The following is a 27,972-nucleotide window of genomic DNA, read 5'->3' on the forward strand; positions in this document are numbered from 1 at the left end:
CCCCACCCCCACCCCCCCTTTTTTTTTTCTTGCATGTCTTGCTGTTTTGCTCATTTGATGACCCAACCTGCACTAATTCCCCTTCCTCATTTCTGTCACAGGGCTTCCCACCTCGACTGCCACCACAGTACCCAGGAGACTCAAATATTGCTCCCTCTTCCAGCGTGGCTTCTGTGTGCGTCCCTTCTACAGTCCTGTCCCCTCCCATGCCAACAGAGGCGTTGGCTGCACCAGGTTACTTTCCTGCAGTGGTGCAGCCTTATGTGGAATCAAACCTTTTGGTTCCTGTGGGCAGTATAGGAGGACAGGTTCAAGTGTCCCAGCCAGCAGTGAGTTTAGCACAAGCCCCCACTACATCCTCCCAGCAAGCAGCTCTGGAGGTAAATGGAATTTCTGCATGTTTATATCTGAAACATACGTATAATGGGATAAAAATGACTAAGGAGAAACATAGGTTCCCCTGGTCTAGCATTCATTTGGAAACTATTTCAAACTAACTTCTGAATGACTTTTTCTTACAGCAGAATGAAATGCCAGTGTGGGGGCCTTGTTGCCACTGGCTGTTCTGTTGGGAAGTGAGTGTGCCTTGGAGAAGATTAACCCTATTAGCACTTCACTTCTCTAGCTAGCCCTTTAGCCCTTGTTCTTATCCTTTCACAAATTCCTGCCGTTGGCAGTCACCAGAATACCTTACCCTGCTATGCTCCCAGTGATCATTTTTGCCCCACTTGGAGAAAGCTCTGAGCCATCTTTGCACTTTGCTCTGCCTGCCCTGTTGCACATTCTGGTGAGATGCTGGCTGCATGGCAGGTTGTAGTCTCTCACTACCTAGCATCTATTTTGGCTGATGACACACTGTGCAGTCTGTACCAGAGACTAGCTTTAAAAATTTCCTCTGCAATTTAAGACGACTGTCTGTAGATGCTAAATAGTAAGTAAATGTAGTGCTTCTAGGACTTAGGGGAGGGATAAGGAAAAGAAGAGTAGCTTGTTGCGAATGGTCAATAATAAATAAACTGTATTACTGCCAAGGTGTGAATTATCCCTTTTGTTCACAGAGCACTCAGGGCGTCTCTCAGGTGGCTCCTCCAGAGCCAGTTCCAGTGGCTCAGCCACAGCCTGCCCATCCTGCCACATTGGTCTCTTCTATAGACAGGTATGTGACAGTACAGTTCTCCTTTCTTGACTGGTAGATAAGGTAGTAGGAAGCTTTAAAATAACTTACCTTTAAATCTCATCGTAAACCAAACTTTTCTTTTCAAAGTGCACATTCAGATGTTGCTTCAGGTATGAGTGATGGCAATGAGAATGTCCCATCATCCAGTGGAAGGCATGAAGGGAGAACTACAAAACGGCATTATCGAAAATCTGTAAGAAGTCGCTCTCGTCACGAAAAGACTTCACGCCCAAAATTGAGAATTTTGAATGTAAGTATTGCTGACTTACAGATTTAATATGGTTAATATCATTTAAATATTTCTAAGACTTGGGTGTGTACTGATGACAGTTTAGGATCTTTTATCGCCCGAATGATATTGTTAAATTCCAAAAAAAAAAAAAAGAGAGTTTTTATTTGTAAAACAAAGATCTTACAGTCCTTCCAGACCCTTCAGTGGAAGATGTGTAAGTAGCTGAAAGGCCAATATTTTCTTAAGGTTTTCTTGCTACTAGTTTGCAGCAAAGTACCAGTGTCTCAAGGAATAGTGGTAACGTTAGGCTTAAGTTCAAGTGCTAACCTCCGTTACTTTGTCACATTCTGTAACAGAGCTGAGAGTGGTTTTCTGAGGTATGAAGTGCCTCTTCTTTTTTCTTTTTAGGTTTCAAATAAAGGAGACCGAGTAGTAGAATGTCAGTTAGAGACTCACAATCGGAAAATGGTAACATTCAAATTTGATTTAGATGGTGACAACCCTGAGGAGATAGCAACAATTATGGTATGTCTGTTTGTGGAGAGTTCCAAATTTTTCCTTTGTACTTGATCTTCATATCCACTGCCCTAGGCAAATATGCAGTATTCTGTAAACTCTTTTGACAGTTAAATATTTATTTCACTGTGACTATAACGAGCACACCAAACCTGTGATTTAGAGATGTTTTTGTCTAGGGCATGTCTGACTAGGTATTGAAAAACTAACTTACATATTAAATAATAATACAGGTGATATGCAGATAGGTCAGAAGTCATGAAAGTGCTGATTGGATGACTTAAAACTTGAAAAACATTGTACTAATTAGGCTAACATCACATTCCTTTTACAGGTGAACAATGACTTTATTCTGGCAATGGAGAGAGAGGCATTTGTGGAACAAGTGCGGGATATTATTGAAAAAGCCGATGAAATGCTCAGTGAGGATGTCAGTGTGGAGCCAGAAGGTGACCAGGGATTGGAGAGTCTCCAGGGAAAGGATGACTATGGCTTTTCAGGCTCTCAAGTAGGTTCACCATTCCCATAGTGAAACTTTGTTTATGTTAAATATTTGCTAAATTTGCCTTGCAGAATGTCCAGTGGTACCACATTACACCTGTAACTGAGATTATCAACATTTATGTTCTCTTTCATAGAATGAGTGAATGAATAGGTATTGGGGATTATTTTCAATAAACTAATATATTTTTTTAACTGAAAAAAAAAACAACACACGTTTATGTTCTCCTTGCATGTGGCGATTTGCTTTGCCTGATCATTAAGGGTGAGTTAGAGAATGAATTTAATCACTTTTGTTTGTCGTAGAAATTGGAAGGAGAGTTCAAACAACCAATTCCTGCATCTTCTATGCCACAGCAAATAGGTGAATTTCTTTTCTTTCCATTGTTTGCTCTTACCTTTGACCTAAGAAGTGTGCTAATCATGGAATCTTGAAGCTTTGTGTTAGTGAGGATGTATATAGTAATAATGCACTTAAGTGGTTTGTTTCTTTTTAAGCAGGCCTTCCTGCCAGTTCTTTAACTCAAGTCGTTCACTCTGCTGGAAGACGGTTTATAGTAAGTCCTGTGCCAGAAAGTCGATTACGAGAATCAAAACTTTTCAGTGAAATATCAGATACAGGTAAGGAATTACTTCTGCCACATACATATATAAATCCTACATCTGTCTTATACTGGAAGCCTGGTCATAGACAATAAAGAAGAGTAGAAAATTAAGACTAACCAACAGAGAAGGGGAAATAGGTGATAAATAGAGAGAATTTAAGCAAAAGACCATGAAAGGGTGGCCATACTAGGTACAACCCATGCAGTCGATACTGTGAAGATTCAGTACTGTGTGTTTGTATCTCCATTTAGTGCTACTGTGTATGGTTTGAGGTTACTCCATGTTTTTTTCAGAAGTAGATATTCATACAAGATAACTTATTTTGCTGCAACTACTATATCACTTTGCTGTTTTAGAGCCTATCGTCTCCTTGGGAGAGATTTTATACCTTGTTGGTATGTGGCATTGTTGGGAATCCCAGAAATAGATTGTTAGGACAGTCATTTGAACCCACCTTTTAAAAACAGACTGATTCTGAGTTTTGATTTTCCTTTGCAGTTGCTGCTTCTACGTCTGCTGGCTCTGGAATGAACTTGTCTCACTCTGCTTCATCCCTTAGTCTACAGCAGGCCTTTTCTGAACTTAGACGTGCCCAAATGACAGAAGGGCCAAGCACAGCACCTCCCAACTTTAGTCAGACGGGACCAGCATTTCCAGTAGCACCTCCTTCCATGAGTAGCACTGCTGGAGCCACAGCCACAGCAGGAGCCACGCCCTCAGTATCTGTCCCTTTCACTAGCTGCCCTCTTAGTGACATTTCCACATCAGTCATTCAGTCTGAGGTTACAATGCCCACTGAAAAGGGGATTGCTGCAGTTGCCACCTGCACAGGTGTAATACCTTCAAGTGGTCTCCCTGTACCACCTGCATCTGAATCCTCGATACTTTCCAGTGTGGTTTCAGGCATCGCAGTGCCTGCAGTCGTCTCCATATCGGTAACATCCCAGGCAGTTCAGGCTCCCACACCCGGGACCGTTGTTTCTAGTACAGGCACTTTCCCCTCGGTACCAGCCTCAGTGACAGCAGCCTCTGCAGTGAGCAGTGCTGCCGCCCCAGGAGCTAAGCCTCCACCTGTATCGTCCCAGCAGGCGGCGGGCATCATGGCTGGGGTGGCCACGTTAACGTCCATATCCGCCACTGCTCCAGTCCCGAGCATAGCTGCACAGCCGTCCCTTCCACTCAGCAGCAGCACCTCTGCTCCTACTCAAGCTGAGACCGTGGTGGTTAGTGCACATGCACTGGATAAGACCTCTCATAGCAGCACAACTGGATTGGCTTTGTCCCTCCCTGCGTCATCTTGCTCTCCCTCCCCTGGACCAGGGGTGTCCAGTGCTGTTTCTCAGCCTGGTGCAGCTCATCCTTTGGTCATCCCATCAGCTGTAGCTTCTATTTCTGCCCTTTCCCAAGCAGGACCTACTTCCACACCTTTATTACCCCAAGTACCTAGTATCCCACCCTTGGTACAAACTGCTGCCAGTGTGCCCGCTGTACAGCAGACACTAATTCATAGTCAGCCGCAACCAGCTTTGCTTCCCAACCAGCCCCATACTCACTGTGCTGAAGTAGATGCTGATGCACAACCCAAAGCTCCTGGAATTGATGACATAAAGACTTTAGAGGAAAAGCTGCGGTCTCTCTTTAGTGAACACAGCTCATCTGGAGCTCAGCATGCCTCTGTCTCGCTGGAGACGTCACTGGTCGTGGAGACCACAGTCACACCAGGCCTCCCAACCACTGCTGTCGCACCAAGCAAACTCATGACTTCCACTACAAGTACTTGCTTACCACCAACCAGTTTGCCCCTGGGAACATCTGGTTTGTCAGCTATACCAGTGGTTACTCCTGGGCAAGTTTCCACCCCAGTCAGCACTGTACCAGGAGTGAAACCTGGAACTGCTCCACCAAAGCCAGCTTTAACTAAGCCTCCAGTAAGATTTTTGTTTTGAAATAGTTTGAAAAATACGATCACTCTTCTCCCCCCTGCCTCTCTTCCCAAAAGTACACTTTTTTTTCAATTCAGCCTTGCAGTATAGTTATAAAAATGCCTGGCTTGTAGTAGGTACTTGGTGTTTATTAAATAAATTGAAGGTGATTTTAGGATGTATGTACATTGAATATGAGGTTTTTTTTTCTTTTGAAATATGGCAGGATTTGGGGTTAATTATATTGTAAGATTTTCTAAGCGTGTGTAATAGGTAAAAATACAGGCATTATTTCTGAATTGGTGCAGACTGAAGAAAACCATATCCCAGAAGGGAGCTTGTTTCCACTGGTGATTGTGTGTCGTAACAGCAGCTCACAGTCTTTGTTTCCGTGAGAATGAGGCAGATTTTCTGCTTTGCTCAGATTCCTTAGACGTACAATTTGAAGTTTATAATAAGTTGGAAGTTGGTGATGAATTCGATACGGAGGAGGAGAAATGAGTCTAATGCTAGGGATAAAATAACTAGACTGTGTTTTCTGATTCTGCTATGGGGGCTTCCTCTCATTCTGCCATCTTCAGTCTCTCATCTCCAAGTAACAAGGCTGTGCTTCTACTGTGTATGCTTTCACCCATCTTTCTGCATTGCCATCAACGTGAGATTCTCTTTTCAGCAGGGCAATACAGAGGCTTCACTGAGACAAAATACAAATTACTTGATTGTGTTAGATTTCTGATGCCTTTTTGTTATCAGACCTGCCCCACAGTTATTTCTGAACTGTTTTCTCAGAAAAGCCTGATAGTGCTGTACCAAATAAGAGGCTCAGGAGTATCTGGACTGTGCCTCTTGTGTCTAAACAGCCTTTGTGCTCTCTACTTTCCCTAGGGAATAACCTCTTACTGAATTTTTGTGTTCACTTTATTGGTATGTCATAGTAACCCCTGTAATAGTACTGTGGTTATACTGTCCTTTATTTAAGATAGATAGCAGAGTGTAAGCCAGGTGACAGGCTTGCCTTAACTAGATACATTTTATTCTTCTGCGTTTGAGTTAGTTGGTTTGCTCTCCAGTATATAGTCTTTACTCTTAGTGTCTCATGGACTTGAATTTCCCTTCATGTCTGTAGGTGCTGCCAGTGGGTACTGAACTTCCAGCTGGTACTCCACCCAGCGAGCAGCTGCCACCTTTTCCAGGACCTTCACTAACTCAGGTGCCCCAAGACTTGGCAGATCTCTTTTGTGCCTCTCCTTTCTTTCACAAAGCTTATTTAAATTCTTCATTGCATGATCTTGCCTTCTGGCTCCTATTTGGTTTTGACTTAGTAACAGCTTTCTTTTAAAACACCGTAGCTGGTACAGGCCCTACTTAAAGTAAGGAGCGAATCATCTAGAAATCATTTGATATTGATATTTTTTCACATCTTATGAAATAAAGAAAATAGCAAACATGACATTTTCCCAGAAAAAATACAATTCCTCTGTCATTCATACTTTTGTAGAATAGTGACAGATTAGACCATTGTGGAAGTAAAAAATTATATGTAATCAAAATTAACTGTGAAAGTTCCTGAGGAAAGGGTACCACCCTGATAACTGATAACACCCTTTTTCTATGAGTTCAGTACAAGCTGTTTTTTCTTGAATGTTTGACATTTCTTTCAGTGACCTCCTAATGAAGTAATTGGGTGTACGGGTCATGTTCATGAAAAACAGGTAGTATATCTTAAAATACAAAACCACACAGCTAAGCTAACATGAGATTGCTCAGAAAAGAACCGAGACCAGTGACCTGAACGTGAGAGTCCCATCTCACACTCAGTTCTGCTCACTTGGGGTCAGAATTGCCTTCAATACTTAAAAATTATTTCCCTTTCCCACCCTGTGCCCCCACCCCACACATTAGTCAAATTCCCATAAATAAAGTACTTGGTATGATCCCATTGTAACTATGAGAAATCTTCTGACATGGGACAAGCTAGTAAACATTGAAACTAAATTAGGAATTTATTTTAGAATAAGATATAAGAAAAACGTGGTAAATGGCTTACTTGAAGTCTGAATTTATCCCTATTTCTTTAATCCCAGATGTGTAGTAAAACATAATTTAAGGAACTTGCCATAATAAAGTAGTAACTCCAATAGAGAACTCCATCAGATTCTAAGTAAGAAAGAAGACTTCAAAACTGTAAAAACATAAATGTAACTGAGTTTTTCTATGGCTTGAGAAGTTGACAATAAAATTTTGAGAGCTTGGTAAATCATTCAAGCAGTACAGCTAAGTTGAACTTAGGATATTGAGTTTAGTACTGAGTGAGCAGACATGTTATGTGGTGTGGACCTGAAGCAAGAGGCAGTGTGTCCTGCGTAAGTCGCCTCTGGCTGGGCCCACAACTGTGCTCACTGTGTTGTATCCTTCAGCCCCAGCAGCCTCTGGGAGATCTGGATGCTCAACTGAGAAGAACACTCAGTCCAGAGACAGTTGTGCAGACGTCTGCAGTTGGTGTGAGTTCTGACAACCTTAATAATATCTCCCCATAACCCTAATGTATTACAAAGGTGAGTCAAAAATTATCCACATCTGGTTATATTAAAATTTCTGTTGGCCATACTGTCTTATCAGCATTTTCTGTTCAAGGCTATTGTCTCCCCAGTCACTGCTCTGCAGGTGTGAACGTGTTAAAGCAGTTCATTTGTAACTGTGATACGAGCAAAAATGGATGCCCCACTTGTGATTTGCACGAAAGAAGAGCAGTGTGCAGTGATTCATTTTTTGTGGTCTGAAGGTGTACCTGGTGCCGTTATTTATCGAGCACTTTGTGCACAGTATGGAGAAAATGTCTTGTTGCGAAGAAGTGTGTGTGAATGGATAGAGAAGTTCAAGAAAGGTCACACAAGTGTTAGCCATCAAGAAGGAGCTGGACGCCTGTCCACGTCCCCGGCTGTGGACAACATTGAGTGTACATGTGAAATGATTCTGTCCAGTGGACGAGTGACAGTGGATTATGTGGCAAATCATTTGCAAATCAGCCATGGCTCTGCCTATGAAATAATCCACGACAGACTTAGGTTTGAAAAGTTTGTGCTGAAGCCTAAACCAGATTAAATGCAGAGGACTGCTGTCCAAGGGCATTGTGATCTTGCATGACAATACATGTCCACATACTTCTGCCCACACTGTCGACACTCTGCAAAAACTTCGTTTTGAGGTGTTAAAGCATCCTCCCTATAGTCCTGATCTTGCTCCATCGGACTTTCACCTGTTTGGTCCCCTGAAAGCAGCCCTACGAGGACAAAAATTCACTTCTGATGAAGAAGTGAAGACAGAGGTGCATTCATGGCTTGCAGCTCAGCCTAAAACTTTTTTTAATGAGGGAATATGAAAACTTGTTGACAGATGGACAAAGTATTGAAAAGCAAGGAGACTGTCGAAAAATGATATATTTTTCTTTTCTAAAAGTTAATTAAAATACTATAGCCAGAGTGTGGATAATCTTTGACTCACCCTCATATATTCCTGGAATATAAACTGTAACCTAGACCATTATTAATACCTTTAACACTCAATCAGAGTCTTTGCTTGTTCCGGTCAACAGAAATGAGATGATTAATGAAAGAGTAACACTGATGCAGTAGTGTAACTATGGAGAAAATTTGATTTGAAGGATACTTTTCTTGTCTTATCTGTGGTTACAATTATACTACAGATCAGTTGTATGGATTTTGTTTTTATTTTTTGGAGGAGGCTATACTTTAAGTTTGAAGTCTTAACTTCTTCCTTTTAGGCTTCTGACACAATCATGTTCTGATTAAAACTGCTTTTCTATGAATATCCAAATTATACTTTTAAGCATTCCATGAGAAAAATTAATAAAGCAATTTGGAAAGGTTAAGACTCAAAGTTTCTTTTAAAAATCTCTAAAACATCTGCCTTTCTTTACATCAGACTTATTTTTAGGTTATAAGAAATGAAAAACTTCCCTCAGACATAAGTGCTTCTTCACATATGCTCTATTTCTTTCTACCCTTTATAAAGACCAGAGGAAAGGCATCAGGAAAAAGTCACTCGTATTGTCACTGAAGCTAAAGACATTGTGGTATCTCTGTGTGTTTTGCAGCCCGTGTCTGTGGTGGCTCCAACAGCAGTTATGGAAGCAGGAGCCCAGCTTCAGAAGGATGGTGAGAAGCATCCTTCTTCCTCTGTATTCCTACTTCCAGACCTTCCTGTAATTGATTGTAGAGGTTACTGTTTCAAAGACACATTCTTGAGAATTCGTAGATGTACTTAAGACTTATGTTAAACAACATTTTTATACATTTCGTGATTGAGGAGCATTGATACTAATATCTAGAGCATGTACTATCATTTGTGAAATAAAATTTTTACTTTTTTTTGAGGGGTAACATGCAGGGGGTAGTGATAGTTTCTTAGCATAAGATCCTTTGTTACTAGCTAGGCCAGGTCCTTGCTAAGAGATGTAAGGAAATTCAAGCGTATTTATAAAAGTTAATTTATTGGCCATCTCTTGGCTTTTGAGATGTATAGAAATATAGATAAGGTTGAACAGCATGGATGGTAGAAATAAGATTACAAATCATCAATTTAAACATTATTTTTATCTATTTTTGGAGTCTTTAGAATTGGAATGTCCATAAATATAATCTCTTTTAAAAAGGCACATTTCCAACTTAATTTTGTAAAAATTATTCATATCAGCAGCTTAAATGTTTTATTAGGACTTTCATTACCATGTGCTTAGTCATAAGTTCATATCAACTACTAGTCCTATAAAGTTTTGTTGTAAATCTCTTTTCACCATCAGTCCCACACAACCTGGGAAATTTAACACTTATTTTTTGTTGCCTTTTCCTTCAGAATCATTTATAATCAAAAGTGAAAATAATTGAATGTGAGGTATGCTTAATATAATCTTACATAGCACATGCTTAATAATAATTTTCCCTTTTTATAATGTCCATTCTCCTCAACACCACCTGACATAAATGTAATTCCCTGTATAACTATTAATAAGATTACCCGAGTGCTCTTACTTCTTTTTGTCTCCCTTAAGTGCTAAATTTCATTTAAAACCTTTCTAAAGTAAATTCTTTTCAAGACAGTCACAATCTGAATTGGCTGTCATTTTAAAAGTGACTTGAAAATCAGTGAAACAGAGTAGAAAGTCTAGAAAAGGACAAACTAAAATGGAATGTAGAATATGAAAAAGGTGGCCTTTCAAATCTGTGAGGAAAGTTGGGGTATTTCAGTAAATGGTTTGGGACAACTGGACAGCCATCTGGAAAAAAGTAAAGATAGGTTACTAGCCTAGGGCAAAATAAATTCAGATTGGAACAAAGATGGAAAATGATGTCATCTGTAAGAAAAACAAACAAGCTGGACAAACTTGTTCTGTAAAAGGCCAGAAAAGAAATATTTTAGGTTTTTCTGGCCATGCATTCTCTGTCAAAACTACTCAAATATCCAACCTATTACAGCCCAAAAAGAGCAGTGGATAATAAATAAATGAATGAGTTTGACTGTGTTCCAATAACATTTACTTATAAAAACAAGCACTGGGCTCAGTTTGGTCCATAAATCATAGTTTGCTGCTCCCTGATGTAGAGGAAGATATTATTATGTATAATATCCAACTACAAGCATTAATGGATTTTTCATTTCTCTATGGGGAAAAAAAGTACTGTTAGGTCCAAAGATAAATGAAAAACTGGGAAATGTGTCTGTTGTATATTCATATCACAAAAAGGACTAGTTTTGCTAATATAAAAAGATACAGAAAAAGAAACTTAGGCATGAAGATATTTACCTTCCTTCATGAAACAGAAATGCAGGATAAAACTACAAGTGATCATACTTCTCACCTGTCCTTGGTAAATTCAGAATTTTATTTAATAGCCACTGGTGACTTGGTACAGCTTTTTTGGAGATCAAAGTATGTCTGTCAGAGTTTTAAATGACAGTGATTCAGTATTGGGTTGGCCAAAAAGTTCATTCAGGTTTTTCTGGAAGATGTTATGAAAAACACGAAGAGATTTTTTGGCCACCCCAGTACTTCCATTCTTAGGTATTTATTCCACAGATCTATAAGAATATGCATATTAGAGCACTTTTATAGTAGGAAGAAGTTTGGAATAACTTAAATGTCCATCAGTAGAAGCCTGAATAAAATGGTACATTTAAATTAATATACATTTCATATGTATATAATGTATACATACACTACAACACTATGCAGCCATTAAAAATGAGACACTGATATGGGAAGATCTCTTAAGTTACATCATTAAATGAAAATATCAAAGTCAATATTCTACTAGTTGTATAAAATAAAGAAAATGCTGGTGTATATTAATTATCTCTAGAAAGAAACTCAAACAAGTGATCGTCTCTAAAGAGGAGGACCTTGGTGTAATTAAAGTTGCTCAAAACTACTGACCAATGATTCTGCTACTTATACTGTCCTGTTCCAGGATTTTGCTAAAGTGTTACCTAAACCGGTTTGTAGGTTTTCATCTAAAAATGGGTCTTTAGTTTCCTAGGTAGGAATCTCATTGTTCTCTTCATTCACTGGTATCTTTGGGTTATAGGATGAAATTGTAGTGTCATTGCCTGCTGGCCTTAGTTTTTATAGTATCTCTTCATGTTTGAGTTAATCCCTGAAGCTGCTTTGCTGCTGTGTGACTTTGATTCCTACAGACAGTACCATGTCCTCTGTAGGAGTGTACAAGGGAAGGTAGAGGGTTTCATTCACAACAATATAATCATTCACACTAAAGTTATCTAGTGGGAAAGCAAACAGTAACTGTTTCCCCTCGTTGGGCAGAGTGAGGGGAGAGGGAGGTAAGGAAATTTTCCTTGCCTCTGACAACTTTCTGCTTCTTATGCGTAGTTTCATTCTGCTGTATTTCTGACTAAAGGGAAAAGAAGCCAACTAAAAAGAGATGCTGATTTAAGTTCTTTTCCTCCTCCATGTGCTTGTTTCAGTCTCTCAAGTCACAGAAGGTTCTACCCTAGCACCCACTTCAGGAACTGGTGTTTTTAAGATGGGGAGATTTCAGGTAAGACAGTCACTTCTGGGGCATTGTGTATATAATAAAAAAGTGATTCCCGATTTGGAGAGAGTGTGTGTATAATAAAATTATTATCTACCTTTTGGGACCTAATTGCCATCAATGGCAATTATATATTTCTTTTATGTAGAGCTCTTTATAACTCTTTATCATTTTCCCCTCTTAAAAATAATACATGCTAGTTAAAGAAAATAATATTTAGAACAGTAGAGAAATGGTAGCTATAGTCATACTGTCTGCCCATCCTGCTACCCCACCCCTAGTATTACTTTTTGGGGTGTATTTCTCTCTGTTCCTTTTACTCTGTACATTTATGTCTCTAACATTGGCCCTATTTCTCTTCCAAATGATACTTTGTAGCTTTTTCCCATCTAATAGTATGGTTTCTTTGGTTTTGTTCGGTTTTTTTTAATTGGTGTATAGTTGTTTTACAGTGTGATGTTAGTTTCTACTGTACAGCAAAGTGAAGTAGAGTTCACTGCGCTATACAGCAGGTTCTCATTAGTTGTCTGTTTATACATATTAGTGTATATATATGTCAATCTCAATCTCCCAATTCATCCCACGCTCCCCTTCCCACCTTGTTCTCTACATCCCCATTTGTTCTCTACATCTGGTTTATCTAACCATTCTCCTCTTGTCAGTCGTTAGGTTGTTTCTAATTTTTCCAACATAATAAGTAAAATAACAGTAAACATCTTTGTTTATAAAAAGATTTTCCATATTTAGGGTAATTCTTTTAGGATTAATTTCCAAAGTGAAAATACTGAGTCAGCATCAAATACCATGTAATTGTATTTTCCCAGTTGGGAAACAAGTGAAAATTTTCTGGCTTAGTACATAGGGCCATACAAGCTTTGAAAATGTTTTTTTGTTTTGTTTTGTTTTTTTGTTTTCACACCTACTTTCTAATTATTCTCATGATAGCATGTGAAGTTGGGGGTATTAGGTCATTTTTTTCTCATTTGTAAACTGAGGTTCTCAGAGTTTGTATTTATAATACATTGTCAAACTAGGACAACAATCTGGATCCTTCTTTATTTAGCACCAGCTAGTTGTGCAGATTCTTGAAGCTTAGCTGGCATTTAACATTTATTGGATTGAATCTTTGTAGTTTTTCTTATTCATAAGCAACCTTCAATATTCCATGACCTGTTGTTATTTATATTTTCATCAGGGTGTAAATCTGAGACCTGTGCACAACATGAGATGTAAAAGTAAATAATTTACTTAGTTAGCTTAGTCAGCCCCTTAGAATCTATGTCTAATCTGTACATCTCAGTAGAGATATGTCATGCTCTGCGATGGTATTCAGCTTATTCCCACAGTCAGAGATGGAGGGGCTGTGAAAATAAATAATCATCCGACTCAGGCTGGGAAATAAAGTGATTCACTTTTTTTTATTGTCCATTCTGTAAATTGACTATTGGGGAGTATGTTTTTTAATCTCATTTTGGTCTCTTTCTGTCAGGTTTCAGTTGCAATGGATGATCCCCAGAAAGAGGGTAAAAATAAGTCAGATGATGTAAAGTCTGTTCATTTTGAATCCAGTACTTCAGAGTCCTCAGTGCTGTCAAGTAGTAGTCCAGAGAGTACCCTGGTGAAGCCAGAGCCCAAAGGGATAGCCGTCCGTGGCATCTCTTCAGATATGCCGGATAGTGCCCACAAAACTCCTGCCTCCGAAGCCAAGTCAGAAACCGGGCAACCTACCAAGGTTGGACGTTTTCAGGTGACAACCGCAGCAAACCAAGTTGGTCGTTTCTCTGTTTCAAGAACCGAAGACAAGATTACTGAGGCAAAGAAAGAGGGACCAGTGGCATCTCCTCCTTTTATGGATTTGGAAGATGATGTTCTTCCTGCTGTGATACCAAAGAAAGAGCAGCCTGAGTTGTCAGAGCCTTCACATCTGAATGGGCCGTCTCCTGACCTGGAGGCCGCCTTCTTGAGTAGGGATGTGGATGATGGTTCAGGTAGTCCACACTCCCCTCATCAGCTGAGCTCAAAGAGCCTCCCTGTCCAGAGCCTGAGTCAGAGCCTTAGTAATTCATTCAACTCCTCTTACATGAGCAGTGACAATGAGTCAGATATTGAAGATGAGGACTTAAAGTTAGAGCTGCGGCGACTACGGGAAAAGTAAGTACGTTTCTCCTGTGGGAGACCCAGCTCCCAGAGCTAGAGAGGGCGATGTGCAGGAGCTGGCCGTCTGAATGGAGATCTTGTAAGGACTCATAGCAGTTACAGAACAGCTTCAGCACCTCTGCACTGCTGCTACCATATTATTTTTATCAATAGCTCTTTTGTCGTTACCAACCTAATCTTAGCTATTTACTAGTCTGCCAAATGAATCTGGTAATGACACTGGGATGTAGATCACGTTGGCAGGTTTTCTTGGTCGTATTTGACAAACTGGATCTGACTCGCAGACTCAGTATTCCTATCTAGTGCCTCGAAGTTATTCTCCTAACACATCATCAGCCATTTGGGGTTGGCGAGGAGCTTGTTGGAATTTGGCTTGGGTAATGGAGGCCAGCAAGAGGAGCTGGCAAACTAGAATCTCAAGGTAGTAGATATTAGATTCAGTGCATTTAGGGGAAAGATTCATTAGTAAGTATGTAAATGGAGGTTAAATAATGTTAATTTTTGTTTGAACAAAGGTGGTAATACTATTTTTGAATTATGTTTGGTTATCTTTCACAGACATCTTAAAGAGATTCAGGACCTGCAGAGTCGCCAGAAGCATGAGATTGAATCTTTGTATACCAAACTGGGCAAGGTGCCCCCTGCCGTCATCATCCCCCCTGCTGCCCCCCTTGCAGGGAGAAGGAGGCGACCCACCAAAAGCAAAGGCAGCAAATCTAGTCGCAGCAGTTCCTTGGGGAATAAAAGCCCTGGACCAGGTCAGCCATGGCTATCCCATCTTCTGTTTCTGTCTCCAACTGGGCATATAACCTATGGAACATTTGTTACTTTTGTTAAATTTTGAAGGAGTTTTACTTTCTTAATATTCTTGCTTCCTTGTCTTGTCTACTCCCCATGTTTATAGAACCTCTTTTTGAGTCCATGGAAGACAGGCTAGTACTATGACCTATGCCTCTGTAATCCATGTTGCTAGTTGGTGGCTACCCTCATTTATAGTTGTTCTTGAGGATGAAACACTTAGCTTTGCCCGCTAACTCATAGAACTCACATTTCACCAAGCTCTCAGGCAGTTGGAAGAAAATACGTTGTTCTCTGTTTAAGGAGATTGTTCCTTTTTAATGAGTGAATTGGTCATAATTACAATTGGGATGAATGTAAATCTCTCATAGGTATTTGGGTATGTCATGTGGTAATTTCCTTGGTTAAAGTTTTTGTTTATCTATATTGAAGTAAAGAACATGCTAGTGTTTATAATTGAAAAAATGGTTAAATCATAATCTCTTGAAATGAATCGTAGTTTGCCTATTTTTATTATGATAGTTTTTACCCTTTAGTGAGATTATGGTAATGTTAATAGATAACTAGTTGAAAAGTAAATGCTGCTGAAATAAGTTTATACCTTGTACTTGCTCTTCAGTTCTAATATAAATATGTTGGAAAACAGTTGCAAACTTAACAGCTTTCCATTCTCTGGAAGCTTTCAGAGACCCAGACATTTTCTCTAGCGCATTAGAACCAGTTCATTAGGAGTCATGTGACTATCAGCGATAGCAGCTACTTTAGATTCTGATTCCAGTTTCGACCTTCTTTTTGAGCGGACTTCTATTCTACTAGTTACTAAGGAATAGAGAAGGTAGTGCATTTCAGGACAACTGGCTGATGATTGAAAGCCACCTATGAAGAATAATTTTAAGTATGCATTACTCTATAATCCCTACATCATTTTTTGACACCTCTTTTATATTTGATCTGACACATGGACAAGAAAGACTAAGCAGAGACTGTCTCTGGAGCCAATTTGTATCATGATTCAACTCGGTGTTTTATAAAAGGATAAACGAGGCAATGCTGAGATTGCAAAATGGAGTTATCTCCTGTCCACTGCATGTGGTAGTCTTCTTACTCAGCTCAGACTTGGAATCATCCAGGTTATCTGTGGCTCAGCATCTTCAGGGATGGGGTCCTATAGCCCTGTTGCCTGTTGACTCTCCCGCCACTTCTCCTATCCCCTCCTGTCAATGAGGGCCTTTGCTCTTTGACCTATAACTTTTGACCCATTATTAATTCCTTAGTGGGACATTGGAGGAACAAGCACAGCGCCTGTCAAGTATGGTTGGAAAGCTGTGCACATTCCCTCATGCCACTGTATCTTTTGGCAGGTAACCTGTCTGGTCAGAGTGCAGCTTCAGTCTTGCACCCCCAGCAGACCCTCCCCGCTCCTGGCAACGTCCCAGAGACAGGGCAGAATCAGCTGTTACAGCCCCTTAAGCCATCTCCCTCCAGTGACAACCTGTATTCAGCCTTCACCAGTGATGGTGCCATTTCAGTACCAAGCCTTTCTGCTCCAGGTCAAGGTAAGAAATCAAAGCAGTCAGCATCTTCCAGGAACATTCAAATGGAGATATTGCCATACCTGGGACAAAAGCCTGGTGAGGAACCTGTTCAGGTGGGTTGGAGGAGCAGCTGACCAGGAAGCAGCCGCACGGTACCCACATGACTCTTTGGGCTGTAAGGGGAGTGGGTGACGACTAGGTTAGGTGGGATCACTGCTCCCATTGGGTAGAAATAGGGTTTTTCAAGAGATTACAGCAAAAAGTGACATGTGTGTCCCTGTGAAGTCTCAGTGAAATGAATGACTCCTTTGGGATTTGGAACTCACACTTTAATACTGTACTGGGATTTCCTAGAGCAAATTCTAAGGAGTTTTAGCCATTTCTGAAAATTAATGCATTTCATTAGCCGATGTAGACTTTAAAATAGTTCTATAAGAGACACGCACTAAAATGAATAGCCCTACAGTTCAAGTTTTTACCCATAATCTACTTCCCAAATATAGGTTGTTTAATAAATGTTTAATGATCACTCAGAACGCTCCTGTAGAGGAAAGACCTTCTAGTAACATTAGAACAGAAACTGAAAGGAGTTGGCATCTGGGTGGGAAGGAACGAAAGGAAATGTAGATAGTGAAGCAGGTGCTTTTGCCACAGCGTCACAAAAGTTAGAGGTTAGACTGCCTCTCAGCAGGAGGAGTGCACTTGTGGGGAGGCGTGGGGTCTGGGCAGGAGGAGGGACTAAGGCCTGACCCCTCCTGCCCCTCATCTGGGCCTGTCCTGGAAGCTCGTTCCTCTGTGTGCCGTCCTAGCGCGTCTCACTCTGCAGCCTTGGGTTCTAACGTCTCGTAGCTGTGTTCTGTCTCTTCTCTCTCTGTTCTTCCCCATTCTTCCCCTCTCACAGGCTGTGCGAAGTTTAACTGTGCGTCTGAGCAGGTGACGTTCAAACCTGGTGGCAGGAGGACCCGATTTCTGAGTACGCCCTGCTTGGCTCTTTGTGTGTAACACCTTTACTCCTTCCTCGTCCTTGTGTTTCTGCCGCTTGGATCTGTTGTTTCATGCAGTCCATTTTCATTTGTCTCTTTGTATATCATCTGCTCAGTGGCTTGGCTGAACTAGAATTACCCTCAGAAGTTTGGGTCTTTGTTAATTATGATAAAAGATGTAGAAATAATAACAGGTTTCTATAAACTTCAAAATAACTTTCTGGTAGAATTGCCTCTTCCTAGGCCCATGACAGAGGGCAGACATGGTGTCCAGGCTGTAGGGACTGCCGGGTCACTCAGCATAGGAAGCCTGGGCTCACAGTCCTGCTCAGCGCTGCCCCTTGCTCTGGCATTAGAAGTCACAGGAAGCATCTTGACCACTGGTGCAGGGAAAAGTTACACCCTATTTTTGTGTTCTTTTTTCAGGGTAGGTCAGAATCTTCTTCTTTTTTTTTTTTTTTAATCTCAGTTAAACGTAACCATCTATCAGTTGAAAAGATCCTAGAATCTCTTCATTGGATACCTTCACCACCAGCTACCCTGTAACTCTGTAAAATCAGAACTGCGAAAAGGGTTTCAGTGTAGTTCTTATAAAGCTTATTAAAGACCGAAGGAGGGGGAGGGAGCAAAAAAAAAAACGACCGAAGGCCAGCACCTGCAAGTGAAAATGGGCTTTTTAAACAGGATTGCTGGGATTTCTCAGCTTTCTTCCCCAAAACAAGGCACAATAATTAGCAAGTCACCCAACCTCTCTAGCTCATCTCCGCATGCGTGTAACGAAGGTGGTCCTGCACAAATCAGATAAGATCACGTGCACAGGACATCATTTCTCTCTGATTAGCTCATGCCTACCTGATACGTAGCAGGTAGTTGATAAACATATGTTGAAATAAAAATTTTAAAAACATAAATAAGGCTCAAGTAGAAAACCTTTGTTAGAATGTAGATAAAGATCTTCTCTTTTAAGGCCTCAAACTTCTGATGTGGTTATTGAAGTGCTTTTTAAATGCATGTGCTTGGGCCATCGTTGTTTCTGAGTATGGTTCAGAGGTCTTTGGACCTCATGTAGTACTAGTCCAGGGCTGTTTAACAAGGAGGGAGGTGGAAGGCTTACCCAGTTTGGTAGGTTTTTGAGCACTGAGATCAATAGCTTTTCTGGCGAGGCGAGGCTGGGCCAAGAATCTTAGCTCCTTGACACTTAAGTAAGCATTTAATTTATATGTCCAGCTAGAAAGATGAAAAGACAATAACAGTGGGAGACAAGTGTTTTGAAGTAGAATGGGATGTGTCAGGCCTGTGTTATGTAGCCTGAAATGTCTAAGAGGGGAAAAGGGAACCAAGGCTTTTTTGTGAAGGAAGTGTAGTGTGACAGGTACCACTTCAGATTCATTCAGTAAATTCTCATCACACTATTAAAGGTAGGTGGTATTACATTGTTGTTCAAATAAAAATGGTTAGAAGTATTAAATCTTATCAGTTCCTTTTGAGTCTAAAATGAGAGGCCCTACCTCTGTTGAAGGCATATTGGTATACATCACATAAGCCCGTGAACAAGTCACAAGAGGCAGATTTAAAGCAGATATGGAGGGACTTCCCTGGTGGTCCGGTGGTTAGGACTCAGTGATTTCACTGCCATGCCCCCAGGTTCCGTCCCTGGTCAGGGAACTAAGATCCTGCAAGCTATGCAGCACTGGCACGGCCCAGGAAGAAAAAGCAAATGTGGAAAGAGAACAGGGGCTCACAGGTGTGGGTTCTTAACTAGTCTGGGATGCTTTACTCTATGCTCTCAAAATATATAATGGTTTGGAAGCACGGCTTGGCTTAATGCTTTATTTATGTTCAAAAGTTGCTTGTTTTCCACATACTTTTAAAGATTTTCCTAGGGGGGAAGGGGTTAGTGTATATGTCTAGGATGTGGAAGTATAGTATTAGCCAATTTAAATTAAAACTGTAACAGTGGTACCATGTGTCAGCCTCCTGTGGTAGGATTGCTAATGCATTTAATTGAGTGCTTTGTAACAACCCAGCAGGAGAGCCAGGAGCGGGGACAGGGCGGTGCAGACTGCTTGGGTGTTTGACGTTCAAGCAGTGAGACCCAAGGGAACCCAGAACCTTGGTGCGGGGCATCGCTCTTCTAGACACAGAGATGGGTGTGGAAACTCATACAGGTCACCACCTGAAGGCCAAGAGCTGGGAGGGTCCATCGCACAAATGGCGTCACGGGCAGGGCTCCCGGGTCCCTCCAGTCTGTCTCCCCTCCTGCTTTCTCTTGCTGGGACTGTGTGTGCTGTTTGGAGATTCTAAATATTTTACACTGATGTTTCCTTATCTTTAACACATTGCTCTCTCTTTGTGCTTCAGGGAAGATGGTGAAAAAAGTCTGTCCTTGCAACCAGCTCTGTAGTAATTATCCTTTCTTTCTGTTACTTCTGGTCCTTGATTGCAAAGTTCTTTGAACCCCGAAGCCTCACGACTCCCGGATTCCCAGCTCCCGTCTGGCTAGTCCTGCACCCTTTTCTGGTGTCGTCTTTAACATGCTCAGTTGCTGCCACTGGCTGTCCTTTCAGATTCGAGGTCACTGCATAGTCAGTGCGCCCAGCTCTGTGACGGCTGTGGGTGGGGGCGCCCGCGGATGTGTGTAGGGGACCAGGGATGCCTGGCTCTTAGGAGAGAGTCCTTTAGTCAGAAATGTGCTCCAACCACTGTGCGCCGCGGGGGAAGCAGCCAGAATCATGGCCCGTGAGAGCCCGAGCCCTCACATCACAGTGGGAGCGGCCATTGGGCCTCTGAGGGCAGGGCCACCCTGTGTAGACAGGAAGCTTCTTGTGAGAGAGCGGACAGTTCAGCAACCCAGCAGCCATCAAGAGGCTCCTCCAGAAAACTGTGCTTGGGAGACTGGGCAGTAAGTTGTGGCTCCTAGTAGGTTATTGTTACTAGGATCTGGTGGGGGGGCAGGGACGGGGGTGAGGGGGTATGTATTATGTCAGGAGAGCATCAAAAAGTGAATTTTTGGTGGTAAAGGATGCACTGCTTTTAGAACTTTTCAGCAGAACTGAAAAAGGTTCCAAGGATAGTCAGTATCCTCCTTGGAAGGCAAGCAGCGTTCCCAGAGGCACCTGCTTTACCAGTGTTCCTTGACGCTTTACGGCTGCAGTGGACCAGACGCACTCCCCATTCTGCTAGGTTTTATTAGTCAGGTCAGCTTTTCCCGGGAGTTAATTTCTGGTCAGAAAGGGATGTGTTTGTTTGTATCCTCCTTTAATGGGAAAGCTGTTTGCAGAAGCCAGAATGAAAAGGTGAACTGTGTGGCTCACTCTCCCCCGTGGTGTAAATCCCACACTCAGAATCCAGTGTCATGTAACATAGATGAGGCTGTAAAGGGGCCTCAGCATCGCAGGCGACTCGCATGAGACCAGAGGGTGTGGCTTCAGCACAAGCAGTTTGTGACCAGCAGTGCTCACCTCTGCGAGCTTCTGAATTTGGTTTCTGACAGCTCTGCTCGCTTGTGATTGATTGTTTTGTTTCAACCGTCTCACTCACCATCAAGCTCACGAAGCAGCCATCACTCAAGGAGGATGGTGGTCCCCATGCATGTGATGTGCTTGCTCTCCGGGTTTCTCTGTTAGCACGACCGCCATCCTCGCTGCCTGCGCTTCCCACCCCAGCACTGTCTCACTCCTGCTGTTCGAGGAAGGCTGTCTCCTGTGCTTTTCCACTTTTCCACCTGGCTTTCCTGTTCCACAGGGAACTTACTCTTCCCTTTACACTGTGTACGGTAGCAACCCCCCCTGTGGCTCCCGCGGGCACTGAGACGTGCGCTGACACATGCAGTAGTCCGTGCCTTGCCTTGGTGGTAAGAAGCATGTGACCCTCCTCACTCTGCAGCTTCACCTCGGAATAGCTGTTCCTCTAGGACAGGTGTGCTTGAGTGGGTGTAAACTGGATCTGAGACCAGCAGTGGATTACAGAGGGCTTTTAAATGGCAGAGTTGCTTCAGGTGTGCTGCTGTGCTCGGGTGCTGCTTGGACCTTGCAAGCAGGACAGTGTGTGCATTTAAGTTTTTAGCCCCAGCATTGTTTGGAGATCTTAAGTCCTAGTGGCTCTCTACTTACCCTGGCAGCTTCCATTTATTCTGCAGCAAATGCGAGATCTGGTAAGAAAGTGGGGGGTGAGGGAAAAAAACAAGACCATGACTCTTCTTTCCCTCTTCCCTACAACTTGCCTCTCCGAATAATCGTCAGTGTGCCCTCCAGCAGAGCCGAAATCAGGCAGGACACAGACTCCTCCCTTCTTTCTCATCAAACCATAGAAATAGAAATCCTTCATCACAGCCCCAAAGCTTCGTCCTCCCCTCCACGCTGCTGCCTCAGCTGGGTGCACATGAGAGTGCTTGCTCTTCTGGGAATGGGGGGGAACGTGAGAATCCTTGAAGCAGTGAAACTGAGGTCGTCTTCGGGAAAGCCGTGTCTTTCTGGAGCTGAAAGACTCAGGCACACCGTAGAGAACCTTCTGCATGAGTACTCGTGGTTCTGTACTCAAAGGAAATTGGCAGAGGTTGAAGCCTTAACTCTGCCAAGTTTATGTTTGCAATTTGTGTTTATGGGTCCAGGTGAAAAAGTTTTCTGACCAGAGCATGCTTTCTCTTGTCACCCCTTTCCGTGAAAGAATGGCTGAAGACCACGACGGTCCCCACGTGGTTTGGGAGCCCATCTTTCCTTGGGGCTGTCATTGCATTCCTTTAACTCCTACGTAAACCCTGCCCAGTGCTCGAGGGATCCTCTTCTTTTGCCCTGTTTTGCAACATTCTAGAGCGACCAGCCTCATTGGCCACACCACACAGCCCTCCTCCAAGTGATGCTGAGCGTAGAGGCCCAGCGACGAGTGTCTGCACTCCAGTCACGATGAGAATGGGCAGAAAGAGGTCCCCGTCCTCTGCGCCTTCCCTCCTCCCGAGTTGTTGAGCCTCATCTGCAGCTCCTGACGAGCACCTGTTGTCATCACGCTGTTATGCCACAGCATTCGGCTACATAAGACCCCGGACCCTTCCTTTCTTGCATGGCTTCCCAGTCCACCCTCCCCATTCTGGGGCTTGCCATTCATCATCCTGGGAAGTTTTTCCTCTCCCTGAAATTACAACCAAAGCCCCTTTTAATGGTTGTACTTTGTTGCTTCTTCTAACCTTAGGGACCAGCAGCACAAACACCGTTGGGGGAACAGTGAACAGCCAGGCGGCCCAGGCTCAGCCTCCTGCCATGACGTCCAGCAGGAAGGGCACATTCACAGATGACCTGCACAAGTTGGTGGACAACTGGGCCCGAGACGCCATGAATCTCTCAGGCAGGAGAGGAAGCAAAGGACACATGAGCTACGAGGTCAGTCTGCCCCTTTTGCCATTTTACGGATCCATGAGTATCACTGAGCACGCATCTCACTCATGCTAGTGACCTTTAGTAGCTCGTGAGTTTTAACACCTTTAAGAAAACAAGACAAAAATCACCCGAGTCCCCTTTTAGTTTTCCTGTCCTGAATCCCTAGCTCTGTATCTGTCAATCCGGTTTTTTCTTCCTTTTCCCTTTCACACTCTGAACTGTGTGCACATGTGTGCACACTCACACACACCATCCACCTCCAGTCAACAAGTATTTTGTAAGTAAAAAGAGCCAGTAATCATTATGGAAGATTTTCTGGGTGTTGTTTTTACTATCCCCTGCAAGATCAGAGCAGCCCCGGTTCTAGAATTCTCTCTCAGTCCCACCCATTTCATACCCACCCCAAACTTCACACAGCGCTGTTCTCTCCTCAGGGCCCTGGCATGGCAAGGAAGTTCTCCGCACCTGGTCAGCTGTGTGTCTCCATGACCTCAAACTTGGGTGGCTCTGCCCCCATCTCTGCAGCATCAGCTACCTCTCTAGGTCACTTCACCAAGTCCATGTGCCCCCCACAGCAGTACGGTTTCCCAGCCCCCCCCTTTGGCACGCAGTGGAGCGGGACGGGTGGCCCAGCACCACAGCCACTCAGCCAGTTCCAACCTGTGGGAACTGCGTCCTTACAGAATTTCAACATCAGCAGTTTGCAAAAGTCCATCAGCAACCCCCCAGGTTCCAACCTGCGGACCACTTAGACCTAGAGGCGTTAACGGAGTAGATTTGGGGGCAGGAGATGGAATGGTGAGGGGTGGGTGGGAGGGGGGATGGGAAAGTAGCCTACATACTAACTACTAGTGCTGCATTGAACTGGTTATTTCTTGCCAGAAAGGAACGTTTTTAATACTGCTTAGAGCCCTCAGAGTGGAGAATCTCCCTCTGCCTTCACCATTTATTGGAGTGGGATGAGAAGGAAAGAAAGAGCAGCTTTCTTGTGTATGCTTTGTTATCTATACCCAACAGTGAGCGCTCGGAAAGAGAATTGTGTTGGTCAGAAAGCTTCTAGAGAGCTCAGTTGGAAAAGCAAAGCCCGTCTGCATTTTCAAATAGTGGGGCTCTTAATTTTGGTACCCACCCAAAATCCCTTATCCCCTCAAGAACATAAACCACAAGACCAAAAAAAATTTTTTTTAACTATTGGGCTCTCTCCTACCCTGTCCCGCTCACCCGCACATACACATTTTTTTTCTTTCTCTTCCCTCCCCGGCGGCCACCCCCCCCCCTTCCCCCAGCCAAGTCTTTAGAACCCAGTGAAAAACACCAGGGGACTGAGGTTTCAACCCTTTCTTATGATAGGTCATTAGTGCTTTAAGCAGATGATATTCGCAGCTTTGATTGCAGCATTAGCAATTAGGAAAAAAAGATTAAGTTCCCTGCGGACATGTAACATTGCCATCAGTTTTGATGTGGAAACACTGTGATATTATAAATGTTGTTGGACAACAGTAGTCTTAAGAGTAAAATATGAAAGGTTTAAAAAGTTGAAAAAAGCTAGCTCTGTCCTTTACTTATTGAGACTTTACTTTCTCCTTTGTATTTCCATTGTATTAGATAAATAAATGTGAATGTAAAATTGTATAAATTACTGTACTTGAATACTTCTGTTCTCCCAGTATTGCTTGCTGGATGTATTAGTGCCTTGGACTTCTATTGCTTCTGCCATTAACATCAACTTCTCATCAGACCCCCATCAGCAAAGGGCATGTGGAAGGAAATCTTGGGTCCATGTGCCCCAGCAGTGGATTATGCCATAAGGAAATTGAAAGAGTATTTTTTTTTCCAACTCATTCAACAATTTTGTCTAGAGCAGGTGTAAGATGAGCAGGTGAGAAGTTAAGTTGACATCCGTGGTTAACAGCAGAAAACTCTGTTTCAGGACAAGTGAGGGAGGGGTGTTGTCACAAAATTGGGCAATTTAAAAGATTGAGTGTGGTGTGCGATAAGTGATGAAAGAAAAAGAAAGACGACAGGATGGGAGAACAGACTTGTTTTGAAAATGTGTGATGCTCGGCCAGTGGCTGAACAGAGGAGACCTAGAAGAAATGGCTGAATATAAAAGGAAGGGGGTGGGGGCTAGTTTTTAAGTTGGGAAATGTGATGGTGAAACGTCACAGATGGAGAAAGTTGCTCTAAGAGAAATCATTCAGCTTGCTCTCCTCTTGGTGCAAGTGCACCATCTATTTCTCAGCTTTGGGTACTGTAGTCTGTGGAAAGTGGACCCACATCTGAATTAAGCATTGTAGGAAAGAATGCTTATTCCTACCCATTTCCTATATAATGTCCACATGGTTGCAGGATCATAATCTCTTGTGATTATTACAGCTGATATTCTCACATTCTCTGTAAACAAATATTCCCCTTAAGTAATAACTGCAACCAACCAGTATTATTTAGTGCTGTGCCTAGTTGTAATGGGCAGTTCTGTTACTTTAAGAACCTTTGGGAAATACTCTCCTAATTGCCTATGTCTGGGATCTTCTATTTCCCAGAAGATGGGAAAGAAGCCAGGACTCTAATTTTGGGCTTCTTCTCTCAACTCTTGAGCTGGGAAACTGACATACTTCCAACCTCTCACCCACCTCAGTGGAACATCCCAGGAATCTCCATGACAGGAAGAGCCTGGTTGGCTGTCCTGTCCTCTGTTGGCCATATTCTTTATTAAGTTCGCCAAGGCCCCAAAGATGCATATGAAAGCTTAAGGTTTTAGGAAGGTAGAAATGAAAAGGGCAGGCTTTCTAAGCTTTGCTTCGAAACTGTTTACTTACTTTTTCTCCGCATATAATCCTCGGGAGATGGTAAGAGGAAGGACAGAACAAGAAGTGCCAAGGAAATGGGAAATGGACACCTGGACAAAGGAAACAGGACTTTGTAGCAGAGGAACGAGGGAGCCAGATGCAGCACATGATTGTTTTGTTTCTTTGATTTAATAATTTTGATATCTCTTCACTCACACATGGAAAGCAAGAACTGGTTTTATTTACTGTTGATTTTTTTCCCCTCCTGTGGATGAAATCACTGAAGCCTAGAGGAATGAACTAGTGCTACTGAACTGTTTAAATTATTTTTGTGTTAATAGTACACTTTGAGTATCTTTTTCCACATTAAAAAAAAAATCTTTCTGAATTATAAATGTTTTCCTTACATTATTTAACAATGTACACTGTTTAAAAAAACAAATAAACTAAATTCAAACCTTGGGGATTCTCGGCAGCCGTCACGTGTGTTTGGCACTAACCCTGGGGGTCGCGCTTCCTGCCTCCATTTGTTACCTTTGTAGACATACTTGACAAAATCATTCAAATAAACCAAACTTGCTTTTCTTGAGCTGTGGGTTTTCATGTTCAGCAAATGCTTTCTCATGATCTCATTAGCTCTTTGACTTGTGTGCAGTTTATAAACTGGATTCCTGTCTCCAGGAACTTTAACAGCAGTTCTGACCTGAACTAAGATGCTGCAGACGAGGAAGATGTATTTTCCGAAGCCTTTGGTTAAGGATATTAACATCAGAAGATGAATATGCCCAGAGCTGTGCGGCTCAGGTGAGGTGGAGGGAGGTCAGGGAAAGCCCCTCCTCACCTTGCCTCCTCTGCTCAAGGGGCTCCTTGCCCCAGGCACAGCTTCCCACAAGTGGGCCTGTGCTCCAGCAATCTTGAGACTGGATACAAGGCCCAGCCCCAAATGCACATAAATAGTAAAACTGCACACTCGTTAGTTGGAGGAAAGGATTATGAAACATCTAAACACTAGGAAAAAAGAAAGTGGGTCATATCGCACATCTGAACTAGGTAAATGTAAACAGCTGCTTATGTCACACAGATTTTTTTGGTTTCCAGGTGCATATGTGTTGTTTACACTATACTGTAGTCTGTTAAGTGTGCAATAGCATTATATCTAAAACAATATATACTTTTTTTTCCTTCAATTTTATTTATTTTTGGCTGTGTTGGGTCTTCATTGCTGCATGCACGCTTTCTCTAGTTGTGGTGAGCGGGGGCTACTCTTCATTGCGGTGTGTGGGTTTCTTAGTGTGATGGCCTCTCTTGTTGCAGAGCACGGGCTCTAGGGCGTGTAGGCCCAGTAGTTGTGGCACATGGGCCTAGTTGCTCCATAGCATGTGGGATTTTCCCGGACCAGGGATCAAACCCGTGTCCCCTGCACTGGCAGATTCTTAACCACTGCACCACCAGGGAAGTCCTTAGAACAGTATATACTTTTAAATGCTGTTGGGAAAATACTTGATACAGGGTTGCCAAACATCCTCAGTTTGTTTTAAAAAAGAAAAAAAATCTGTGAAGTGCAATAAAAAGAGGTATGCCTGTTATTTTGTTAAGTAGAATTTAATTTTGCTTTCTTAAAATGCCTTTTCTTTGGTCTTAGATTATTTCCTTATTAGGGAAAAATAGAGGTAGTTTCATGATGAGCCTATAAACAATAGATTGTCGTAGATGAAGACCCGTAGCCTCGTGTGGCAGCAAAAGAGGTCAGAGGTCGCTCAGAGTGACACACTGCAGGCCACTGTCAAGGCTGGTGCATGGGGAAGGTGGCCACTGGTGATTCCTAAAATTTCTATCTTTATTTAACACAATACCTTAGGAATAAATAGTGAAGAGCCAAAGAAAAGGCGTTTAACCTCCGCAGAGCTTCCCAACGGCCCATTTTGATCTGCAGCAGATTCCAATAGTCATATCCTCTGGCAAAGCTGAGAATGAGGCAGGGTAAGTCCCTGCGGGTAAAGCTCACTCCCTAGGAATGATGAGTCACTTCATGGCCAGAAAGTAGCTTCTCAAAGTCCCTTTGGGACAGAGTCCAGTCAGGTGACCTGAGCCTTGGTTAAGATGGATCCAGTTTCCTTTTCTTCATGTCCTTGTTCTTCCTAGCGGAATCACAGTCTCCTGTGAAAGAGAAAACCGTTCAAATATAGCTGCCATGATTTTAAAATAAGGAATAAACTGACAGTTAACTTCTGAATCGTATTAGTTAACAGTCCTACTTTAAACTGAAAGCCCAAGAATGAAAATTGTTATGAGGAGGACAGATCCCTCTAGCAGCACTAGA

General features: G+C 42.5%; 2 protein-coding genes across 15 annotated transcripts in view; one reads left to right on the top strand and one right to left on the bottom strand.

Annotated features, from left to right (window-relative positions):
* The window catches only part of WNK1 (WNK lysine deficient protein kinase 1), a 144,421-nt gene extending 118,305 nt beyond the window's left edge, over positions 1-26,116 (top strand). For 2 of the 9 annotated variants that reach the window (XM_057701781.1, XM_057701774.1), the window contains 17 exons: positions 102-380; positions 1,059-1,156; positions 1,265-1,427; positions 1,818-1,934; positions 2,260-2,433; positions 2,733-2,790; positions 2,928-3,047; positions 3,531-4,960; positions 6,081-6,164; positions 7,372-7,455; positions 9,069-9,129; positions 11,954-12,027; positions 13,511-14,172; positions 14,737-14,936; positions 16,338-16,532; positions 22,679-22,866; positions 23,298-26,116. In XM_057701781.1, the coding sequence (XP_057557764.1) occupies positions 102-380; positions 1,059-1,156; positions 1,265-1,427; positions 1,818-1,934; positions 2,260-2,433; positions 2,733-2,790; positions 2,928-3,047; positions 3,531-4,960; positions 6,081-6,164; positions 7,372-7,455; positions 9,069-9,129; positions 11,954-12,027; positions 13,511-14,172; positions 14,737-14,936; positions 16,338-16,532; positions 22,679-22,866; positions 23,298-23,615 (4,305 nt within the window). In that variant the 3' untranslated portion in view covers positions 23,616-26,116. Of the gene's footprint in view, positions 1-101; positions 381-1,058; positions 1,157-1,264; positions 1,428-1,817; positions 1,935-2,259; positions 2,434-2,732; positions 2,791-2,924; positions 3,048-3,530; positions 4,961-6,080; positions 6,165-7,371; positions 7,456-9,068; positions 9,130-11,953; positions 12,028-13,510; positions 14,173-14,736; positions 14,937-16,337; positions 16,533-22,678; positions 22,867-23,297 lie in introns of all 9 variants that reach the window. The other 7 variants (XM_057701773.1, XM_057701775.1, XM_057701779.1 and 4 more) reach the window with 5 other exon arrangements.
* Positions 26,117-26,181: 65 nt separating this feature from the next.
* RAD52 (RAD52 homolog, DNA repair protein) overlaps positions 26,182-27,972 on the bottom strand; it is a 34,295-nt gene continuing 32,504 nt past the window's right edge. For all 6 annotated transcript variants that reach the window (XM_057701787.1, XM_057701786.1, XM_057701783.1 and 3 more), the window contains one exon: positions 26,182-27,809. In XM_057701787.1, the coding sequence (XP_057557770.1) occupies positions 27,748-27,809 (62 nt within the window). In that variant the 3' untranslated portion in view covers positions 26,182-27,747. The remainder of the gene's footprint in view (positions 27,810-27,972) is intronic.

The sequence above is a fragment of the Hippopotamus amphibius genome, chromosome 12 (assembly GCF_030028045.1).
Source record: "Hippopotamus amphibius kiboko isolate mHipAmp2 chromosome 12, mHipAmp2.hap2, whole genome shotgun sequence".
In the NCBI taxonomy this organism is placed as follows: Eukaryota; Metazoa; Chordata; class Mammalia; order Artiodactyla; family Hippopotamidae; genus Hippopotamus; species Hippopotamus amphibius.